The following is a 10,702-nucleotide window of genomic DNA, read 5'->3' as shown; positions in this document are numbered from 1 at the left end:
TTTTGAGATGGAGTCTCCCTCTGTTGCCCAGACTGGAGTGCAGTAGCTCAATCTTGGCTCACTGCAACCTCCGCCTCCTGGATTCAAGTGATTCTCCTGCCTCTGCCTCCCTGAGTAGCTGGGACTACAGGTGCACATCACCTCGCCCGCCTAATCTTTTGTATTTTAGTAGAGATGGGATTTCACCATGTTGGCCAATCTGGTCTCAAATTCCTGACCTCAGGTGATCCACCTGCCTCGGCCTCTCAAATGGCTGAGATTACAGGTTCAAGCCACTGTGCCCAGCCAGAACTAAGTTTTATTTGCTAATTAATCTTAGCTTTTCCATTTGTCAGTTTTAAAATTAATATGTCAAAGAGAAGTTCTGCAAGGGCATAATTTGGAACATATGAAACTGCAAGTATTTTAATACCTTCAAAACCCTTTGTGACTTAGACAATATTTATTAATCTTTGTATTCATGGTAATATTCTAGGTAAAATTAATACTTTTCTAGTATCTAAAATGGTTATGTAATTTTAAGCAATGAAAGCTGTCTATCTATAAGGGTGATTTCCCTAGATACCTTTTTTAATGTTGGTTGTTCTAAATCAATATTTATTTTCTTTTATAATGTTTACATACAAGCATTTTCTTCCTAGAGGATTCCCCTCCCCATCTTTTCCCTCCTAAAGCAGAGATTTTGAAAGTTTTCACTGCATCTCTTGTGGGATATGTATAATATTTGGCAGATGATACTTTTAAATGACAATAACAATAGTTATTTTCAGAGAGAGGAATCAAGATAGCCCTGCAAATTCAGTGTAGTTGTTAATTCTCTATATTCTTATTAATAAGATTCATTCATTTATTTATCAGATAGCTATCAAGGGCATTATATACTAGACATCAATTTAGGTGTTTAGGATACATTAGAGTTCAAAAAAGACAAAAATCCCTTCCCTCATCAACTTTCATTTTAGTGGGGGAAACAATACATAATAAACATAATAAATAGTAAATGACGTGGTATGTAGGAAAGTGATAAGTGTTATGGGAAAATCAGAGGGAAAAGGAGATAGTGAATGCTGAGGGAATGTGGGTTGCCATTGAGATGGAGTGGTTAGTATATGCTTCATTAGGAAGCTGTCATATGGATAAAGACTTTGAAAGAGATGTATGAGTTACCAACTGCTACATAAAAAACTACTGCAGAACTCAGTGGCTTAAAACAATTAAACATTTGTTCACTCATGAATCAGTGGATCTGTTAGTTCTTAGTCTGAGCCAGTCTTGTTTTTTCTCTGTAGGGCTTGCTCATACAGTTACGGTTAGCTACGGGTTAGCTGGTGGCTGGCTTTGCTAATCTTGGCTGGGTTCTCTCTCATGTATGAAGTCCCAGCTGGGATAACTTGACTCAGCTTCATATGATCTTTAATAATCCTTCAGTAAACTAGCCTGGACCTGTTCTCTTGGTATAACAGGGATCTGAAAACAAAACAAAACAAAAGCGGAAGCACAATAGAACCTCCTGAGGTCTGAGCTCAGAAGCAGCACAATGTTACTTAGTTATATTCTGTTGCTCACAGAAAGTCACAAGGCAAGTCCAGATTCATAGGCTGGGGAAATAGACTTGATCTCTTGATGGAAAAGCTGCGAAGCCACATTGCAAAGGGCTGTGGATACTGGGGGGAACAGCCATTTTTGCTGTCTTCCACAGAAGACAAGGGAGTAAGCCTTGTGAGTGTATGGTGCTGGAAGGGATGGGTGAAGATGGAGGAGGTTGCAGAGCATTCCAGGTAGAGAGAATGCTCTATGCAGAGGCTCTGTGAGAGTGTACTGGTGTTAGAAGAACAGAGGCTAGAGTGTCTCAAATGAAATAAGTGAGGAGAGAGTTGTAGGAGATGAAACTGGGGAGAAACAGGGACAAAAATCAGGAAGAGGTTTCTTTTTGCCATAATTAGGACTTGGGCTTTTAATCAGAGAAATGAGGTTTTCCCCTCATTTTTTGTGAGATGTTTTCCTCATATATAAGGTCAAGATTTTCTCTTAATCTTTCATTTTCAGCAGTTTGAATGTGTGTCTAGGTAGTTTTTGTTGTTGATGCTATTGCCTGGGTTTTTTGTTTTTTGGTATTTATCCTGCTTGGGGTTCTCTGAGCTTCTTGGATTTGTGGCTTGTTGCCTTTCATTATTTTTAGAAAATCCTCTGCCTTATTTCTTCGAATATTTCTTCTGCCCTCTTTCTTCTTCTTCCACTTGTGTGGTACCTGACATCTCTTCCTTTGCTCCACCACAGGTCAGCCAGTGTTTGCATCTCATCTCTCCTGGGAAAGATCTGTCTTTCCTTGGATTTTAAGCTTATAGTTGCCCTGTAACCCCAGCTCTGATGGGATCAAGAAAAGTTATGATGTTGTAGTTCATTAATTTTTTCTTATTGTTAGGAAAGGAGCAATATTCTCCCAACTCTCTGCTCCATTAGAGGGTTTTGAGTAGAAGGCAGGACATAATCTGACTTATGTTTTAACAAGAGTGGTTAGGTTACTGTATTGAAAGTAGATGGAAGGATATGCAGGTGAAAGCAAGGAATCCAGCTGGGACATTATTGTAGAATTCTAGAAGAGGACTGGGAATGCTTTGAACCAGGATGTAGGTGGGAGAGGAGGTAGTAGAGATTCTGAGTATATTTTGAAGGCAGAACCATAGAATTTCCTAAGGATTGGTCTTGGTATGTGAGAGAAGAAAAGAGTTAAAGAAGATTCCAATATTTTTGACCTGAGCAACTGGAAAGAATGAGTTACCATTAACTGAGATGGACAGCGTTTTAAAAAGAGATTAGGGAAGTTCAGTTTTGGAAATAGAAATCCAGGTAGAAATGTTAAATACACAGTTAGTTATATGGGTCTAACATTCAGAGGAAGGACCCTAAAGATATAAATTTTGGGGTTGTCAGCACATAGATGTCTGACATCTCTTCCTCCTGTGCTCAACCACAAGTAAGCCAGTGCTTAAATCCTATTTATTTCTGAAAAGTCTGTTTTTTCTTGGATTTCAAGCTAATTGGTTGCCCTGCAACCTCAGCTTTTGATGAGTTCAAGAAAAGTTATAATTTTTAGAAAGTAAGTATATAGAAAATGTTTCTCACTAGGTTGCTGTATCTAGGTTTGTGCCTTATTGCAAAAGCTATCATGTTTGCATATAAAAATGGAATATGGGCTGGGTGCGGTGGCTCACGCCTATAATCCCAACACTTTGGGAAGCCCAGGAAGGTGGATCATGAGGTCAGGAGATCGAGACCATCCTGGCCAACATGGTGAAACCCCATCTCTACTAAAAATACAAAAATTAGCTGGGTGTGGTGGCACACGCCTGTAGTCCCAGCTACTCGGGAGGCTGAAGCAGGAGAATCGCTTGAACTCTGGAGGTGGAAGTTGCAGTGAGCCGAGCACACCACTGCACTCCAGCCTGGGTGACCAAGTGAGACTCTGTCTTGAAAAAAAAAAATGGAATATGTATTTCTAAAGAAAATATCCAAGAAGAAACTAGTAACTTCTTTTTTATATAGGAAAGAATAGATAGTGATTGCTTATTTTAAGGTGTTTGGGCTTTTTTTTTTGTTTGTAGGAAAACCATCCCCTTGGTTATCCGTTGATACTGCCTTGTATATTCTTAAGGAAAATGAGAGTCAAGCAAATCTACAGCTTGTGTGTTTTACCGAACTACGAAATAGAGAAGTATACATATTTATTTTCTAATGTTTAATTTTAAAATATAGTATGAACTACAGTTTGGGGAAAGTATGTTTCTATATTTTATTTTTTAAGCTTTTATATACCTTCCAATTAAGGTATAAACAGCACTTAAACACTATAGATATTATGTTTTTAATTTAATCACATCAAATTAAATTAAATTAGTTAAAGTAAATATTTAATTTAATTATAAAGAATTTTTTCTTGTTTGCTGTGATTTCTTAAGAATTAAGGATAGGAGCTGGGCATGGTGGCGTGCACCTGAAGTCCCTGCTACTTGGGAAACTGAAGCAGGAAGATTACTTGAGCCCAGGAGTTCATAGCTGTATTATTCTATGATTGTGCCTGTGAATAGCCACTGCACTTCAGCCTGGGCAACATAACGAGACCCTGTCTCTAAAAAAAAAATTAAATAAAGAGTTGAGGGCCGGGCGCGGTGGCTCAAGCCTGTAATCCCAGCACTTTGGGAGGCCGAGACGGGCGGATCACGAGGTCAGAAGATCGAGACCATCCTGGCTAATACAGTGAAACCCCATCTCTACTAAAAAAATACAAAAAACTAGCCGGGCAAGGTGGTGGGTGCCTGTAGTCCCAGCTACCCGGGAGGCTGAGGCAGGAGAATGGTGTAAACCCGGGAGGCGGAGCTTGCAGTGAGCTGAGATCCGGCCACTGCACTCCAGCCTGGGCGACAGAGCGAAACTCCATCTCAAAAAAAAAAAAAAAAAAAAGAGTTGAGGATTGGTTGGCAGTCTTGAGTCTTGGCTTATACCTTTTAAGTTGTATAATATTGTACCTTACTTTCATCTTTTCTAAATGCCCTGATGCCTCACATGTGAACATTTGATATACTCAATAAAAAAGGTTGATGCCAGTACATTTTTTTCCCTAAATGCAAGCAATTCAAGACTTTGGAAAAGCTGCTGTAGATGTTTGTCTTACTTATATTACCACTGCAAAACAGAAAAACTTTAAGATTACTATCAGGCTTGACTTATTTTATAGGGTTCAAAAATAGATTGATATGAAGAAATGCTTTTAAATGTTTTTATATGTTGCCCATGGGGTTGTTCTGATCTTTTCTAATTATGTATTTACTCAGAGGCCAAATATGTGAGGCTGATACATAAATGTGGCTATTTATTTTATGAGGACTACAAAATACATCTGCTACACAACAACAGAAATAATACTATTCAAGGGCTTACTGCAATATCATATTTAATCTTTATATAGGCTCAATGACAGACATTTCCCTGATAGAATGTCATATAAAAGTTTTTATTGTAGGCTTCCTAACAGACAAGAATAGGCAAGAAACAAATAAAATTGGCTGAAGTTAATGTTTTGAATAAACTCTTCTTCAGAACTGACTACAAAGTAAGCATTGTCTAAAACAATATCTGTTTCCCCTTTGTTTTGGGTAAAAGTACTTTATGGGATTGCATGTATGAAAAAATTAGTATATAGCAAAACTATAATAAAGTTTGCATGAGTTTCTATTTACCTCTTTATAGGCTTCTGTTTATCTGTAATATGTTATATTTAAAAAGGATTTTTTATTTGTATTTATACTTTCACAATTATTTTCTTATAGATGAGTTTTGTGCCCATGAAAAAACTTTACATTTGCCATCCACAGTGGCAATGCAAAGTTATATGTGGGCATAAGGAAGGATCATGGGATAATATATATTAGGAAGCCGTAAGATCTGGTTTTTCACTCATGAGTCCACATCTGGCCAATTTCAAAGGTTATGCTTTTCAAAGGATGGATTTGGTAAGCATTTAGTCTTTTTTGTTTTATTTAGACGGAGTCTCGCTCTGTCGCCAGGCTAGAGTGCAGTGGTGCAATCTTGGCTCACTGCAACCTCTGCCTCCCAGGTTCAAGCGATTCTCCTGTCTCAGCCTCCCAAGTAGCTGGGACTACAGGCACGTGCCACCATGCCCAGCTAATTTTTGTATTTTTAGTAAAGACGGGATTTCACCCTGTCGGTTGGCCAGGATGGTCTCAATCTCCTGACCTCATGATCCGCCTGCCTTGGCCTCCCAAAGTGCTGGGATTAGAGGCTTGAGCCACCATGCCTGGCCAACGTTTAGTCTTAAAAATGACTTTCAGTTATATTGGATTTCTTCTTGTATCAAAATAGGACATAAGAAGATTATGATTTCTCTGAGTTGGCAGGGCAGAAATAGAACTAAACTCAGAATTTAGATGAGCAGCTTTATTTTGTATATGAGTCTTCAGAATGACCTAAAATATACCTAAGTTGTTTTTTGTTTGTTCATTTATTTATTTAGAGATGGGGTCTCACTCTGTCACCCAGGCTGGAGTGCAGTGATACAGTTCCCTGTAACTTTGAACTCCTGGGTGAAAATGATCTTCCTGCCTTCGCATCTCAAGTAGCTAGGACTACAGATGCATTATTGTTATTATTGTTGTTATTATTTTTAGAGATAGGATCTCGCTATGTTGTCCAGGCTGGTCTCCAATTCCTAGCTTCAAGCAATCTTTCCACCTTGGCTTCCCAAAGTGCTGGGATGATAGGTATGAGCCACCGTGTCTAGCCTTATTACCTGGGTTTTAAAAGGAATTTTTGGACATAATACCTGAAAGGATTCTCTTGGGTTACTCTGTGCTGAAGGGCACTTAGCTATTACACACAACTAAGAATTCCTTAGATTTAATATATTTAACGGAGACAGCTGCTAGCTTTTATAGGAAACCTTTGGGCTCCAAAAAGCTCTTAGGAAGTACATAGATAGCATTTGCTTTCTTTCTTTCTTTTTTTTTTTTTGTTTTGAGACAGAGTCGCGCGCTATCAAGTACAGTGGCACGATCTCGGCTCACTGCAACCTCCACCTCTGGGGTCAAGTGATTCTCCTGCCTCAGCCTCCAAAGTAGCTGGGATTATAGACGCCTACCACCATGCCCGGCTAATTTTTGTATTTTTAATAGAGGCGAGGTTTCACCATGTTGCCCAGGCTGGTCTCAAACTCCTGACATCAAATGATCCACCCACCTCAGCCTCCCAAAGTGCTGGGATTACAGGTGTGAACCACCATGCCCAGCCTGCTTTCTTTTATAGAACTGGAGAATAAAATGTTTTCCTATACAGATATTCTGGTACTCATGATAAATATCCAACATTTGATAGGAAACAGAATTTCATATAAAGCTGATTTATTTGGGATTCTGCATCTTTTTTTATAGTCCATATTACATTTAAAAAAGTAAAATTCCAGTGCTTTCATCCACATAATTGAACTCTTACAAATGTGGTTAATTTATACAATAGTGAACCATTTCAAAATATATTTAATTTTATTTTATGTCATTGAAATCTGATTTAGAAATCATATATTTATATTTGAATCAAATTAGGAAACCATAATCTATAATATTATTACTTTTTTTTAAAGGAGCTCAGTGTTCGCATTAAAAAATTACCCTATGATTTATCTTTGCTTTCTGTTGAGGGTATTTGCATCACAGATATTTTTGAAGATTATTGGGGAAGATTTAGAAGATGTATAACTTACCTGTTACGGTTTTAGGCATTTGTTTCAAAATATATAAAGGACTCCTATATCTAGTGATCTCATAATGGGATTACCATTAATAAAAGAATTTGAAACCTGTAAAAGATTGATAGAACTATAATAGATTTTGTAAATATTGATTTAAAAATTATTTCTAATGTGTTCCTTTCAGAAGAAATATTAAAAGCTTTAAATTAAAAGATGAAAAGATTAAGACTGATGATTGTTTTGTTTCATTGTTTTGAGAAAAGGTGTTTGGATGGACTGGTGAACTAGGACCTGGAATTTACTGGTTAATTCCTTCCACAACTGGCTGTAGGCTGAGGAAAAAAATAAAACCAGTAACAGATGAAGCCCAACTTGTATACAGAGATGAAACAGGGAAATTATTCCTTACAAAGGAATTTAAGTAAGTTTTGTTTATTAATGTTAGAATTATAACATCTAGGCTGGATAGATATTAATAGCCTGTGTTACTCCCTTTCCTTTGGCCAGCTCCCACCCCCGTCCTCAGATTCTAATTCATCAATTCAACTCTTGTGACAAGCTGTATGAACTTGGAGGATGTTCTGCTGAGTTAAATAAGCCAGGCACAGAAGGATAAATACTGTATGATCTCACTTATATGTGGGAACTTTATTATTACTATTTTTAATAGAGACAGAGTTTTGCTCTGTTACCCAGGCTGGAGTACACTGGCACAATCATAGCTCACTGTAGCCTCAGACTCTGGGGCTCAGGTGATCCTCCCACCTCAGCCTCCTGAGTAGCAGTAGCTGGGATTACAGGTGCTTGCCAGCATACCTGGCTAATTTTTTTTAAAGAGATGGGAGTCTTGCTATTATGTTGCCCAGGGGGGTCTCAAACTCCTGGCCTCAAGCAAGCATCCTGCCTTAGCCTTTCAAAGTGCTGGTATTGTAGGTGTGAGCCACCACACCCAGCCTTATATGTGTGATCTTACAAAGTCAAACCCATAGAAACAGAGAATAGAAGAGTGGTTATAGCAGCTGGAAGTGGTGGGGGGGCTGGGGACAGGTTGGTGAAAGGATACAAAATTTGTTTGATAAGAGGAATAAGTTCAGGAGATCTGCTGACAATATGGTGATTGTAGTTATATATTGTATCCTTGACAATTGCTAAGAGAATAGATATTAAAATGTTCCCACTAGAAAAAAGGATGATAAATATGTGAGATAATGGATATGTTAATTAGCTTGATTTAGTCATTCCACAATGTGTACATATATCAAAAAATCACATTGTACACCATAAATATGTATATCAAAACAAAACAACTCATCCTCTAAGCATCTGAAAATGTTCTTCTATTTGCAGATCTGGGATTGTCATTTACTTCTGGGTTCCACACATTTGGCAAGTCAACTTCAGTCAGACATCTACCAATTTCTCCCTATAGGTAGAGAGGAAGAAGAAAGTAGATTGGAGAAAGGAAAAAAGAAGGGAACTAATACTATTCATTGAGTTCTTACTATGCATTGAGATACTGCGGTTGCTCTAGAAGCTTTTTTATCTCATGTAATACTGAGCCAAAACTGTATTTGGATACATTAACTTTAGTTTAAAGAAATTGTGTAACATTCCTTTTGAATGTTATCCTCATAGAACCCTTCTTCAGTGTAGTTGCCTTAGTGACAAGAAATAACTAGCTATTTTTATAATTTTAGGTCTACTTTATCAGATATATTTGAAGTAATTGATTTAGATGGAAATGGTCTTCTTAGCCTTGAAGAATATAATTTTTTCGAATTAAGAACAAGTGGTGAGAAATGTGATGAAGATGCTTGGGCTGTCTGCAGAGGTAAGCACTTTTCTTAACAGATGTATAAAAAATATATATATACAGCACATTTTCATCTCTAAGAAATAAGAAGTCAGACTTCTCCGTGAAATATTATTATAGCATTTAGGACAGTTTGAAAATAGTAGCATTGTTTGTAAATGCTAACATTTATTTTTCTTAAATTGGTAGTTGGTATAATACTCAAGTTAAAAGAAAGTGTGAATTACTTAATCATAATTTCAGTTTTGAGCCTCTACTCTTTGGGGTTTAGAAGACAAAAAACTTGTCCTTGCGCTTGATACCACTGGGCCTGAGTGGTCAAGAGTCACAAACTGTGACCAGGAGAGGGCAGCAAAAAGCCAAAAAGCTAGAGTTTTACTTACAAATTAAAGTTTCCAGGAAGTTGTTTATATTATACATGTTAAAAATTCTTAAATGCTTTTCGTATTTGAGTTGAATTTAAAAAGTCCATCTACGGAAATATTGAAGCCAAAATGCCAAGGTGGACAAAGAAAATCACTGAGAATGAGGCGAAGTCAGTTATCACTTAGAAGGAGTCTGAGAAGACGTACTTGCATATTTAAGCCAAAGACTGCAAGGTCAGAGGGAAAGCCAAAAAGCCATAGCCAACTATAGATCACAGAACAAGAGGTATGAGGAGACCAGAATGCAGTCAGGAGAGATTAACTCATGTATGCTTTCACTGGGATAGTAATGTGTGGATCTTAAAATGGTCTAAGCTTGGCAAAGTGAGCCAGGTTGGGAGTCTGTTTACCTAGACAACAAGTAGGGTAGAAGTATATTGTTTATATAAAGGAATCTTTCAGTATTTCTCTTTTAGCTGAAAGTTAATATAATAACAATACATGTATATTGATTTAAAATATTAAACTTTGATTAATAAAATTCATAATATACATAAGAGTATTATCTAAAGGAAGATGTAATTATCTTGTAACTTTAATGATATAATCTTTTAATGGCACTAGAGAACATTCTATAAGAGTGAATTTGTGGCTTTCTGATGGTAAAGTTGGTGATAAGTAAAATTCTAATTTAAAAATTTAGTTAAATTGGCAGAGTTGACGGTTAACATTTTTTGAGAGCTTACCATCTACCATGTACCAGCTGCTGCTGTATGCACTTCTACACGCCAACTCTATGAAGTAGTACTTTATTATTCTCACTTTATAAATCAGGAAATAGAATTAGAGGTTAAGTAACTTGACCAAGGCTACACAGCAAGAAAGTTTCACAAATAGTCAGGCTCCAGAACTTTGAACTCCATGCTATCGAAAAGTCTCCAAGGGTTATTGACTTAGAAAATGATTTGGAGGAATGTTTACTTTACAAACAATAATACTGCAAAGAAATGACAGCTTTTAAAGTTTTAATGTTTCCCCTGAATAATAAGAAAATGTACTGTTTATCTGTAAGATTATTTTAATAAACCTTTTTTACACTTAAAGATGCTTTTGGGCCGGGCGCGGTGGCTCAAGCCTGTAATCCCAGCACTTTGGGAGGCCGAGACGGGCGGATCATGAGGTCAGGAGATCGAGACCATCCTGGCTAATATGGTGAAACCCCGTCTCTACTAAAAAAAAATACAAAAAACTAGCCGGGCGAGGTGG

At 37.3% G+C, this 10,702-nt stretch overlaps 1 protein-coding gene across 6 annotated transcripts in view; it reads left to right on the top strand.

The window, feature by feature from the left end:
- Positions 1-10,702, top strand: part of EFCAB7 (EF-hand calcium binding domain 7) — a 50,479-nt gene that overhangs the window by 25,723 nt on the left and 14,054 nt on the right. For all 6 annotated transcript variants that reach the window (XM_017877213.1, XM_017877208.1, XM_017877209.1 and 3 more), the window contains 3 exons: positions 3,603-3,712; positions 7,522-7,679; positions 8,956-9,089. In XM_017877213.1, the coding sequence (XP_017732702.1) occupies positions 3,603-3,712; positions 7,522-7,679; positions 8,956-9,089 (402 nt within the window). The remainder of the gene's footprint in view (positions 1-3,602; positions 3,713-7,521; positions 7,680-8,955; positions 9,090-10,702) is intronic.

This window comes from Rhinopithecus bieti, unplaced genomic scaffold, assembly GCF_001698545.2.
Source record: "Rhinopithecus bieti isolate Rb0 unplaced genomic scaffold, ASM169854v2 scaffold_6380, whole genome shotgun sequence".
Lineage (NCBI taxonomy): Eukaryota > Metazoa > Chordata > Mammalia > Primates > Cercopithecidae > Rhinopithecus > Rhinopithecus bieti.
Note: the sequence above shows the minus strand (reverse complement) of the source record. Positions and strands in the feature narration are given on the sequence as shown.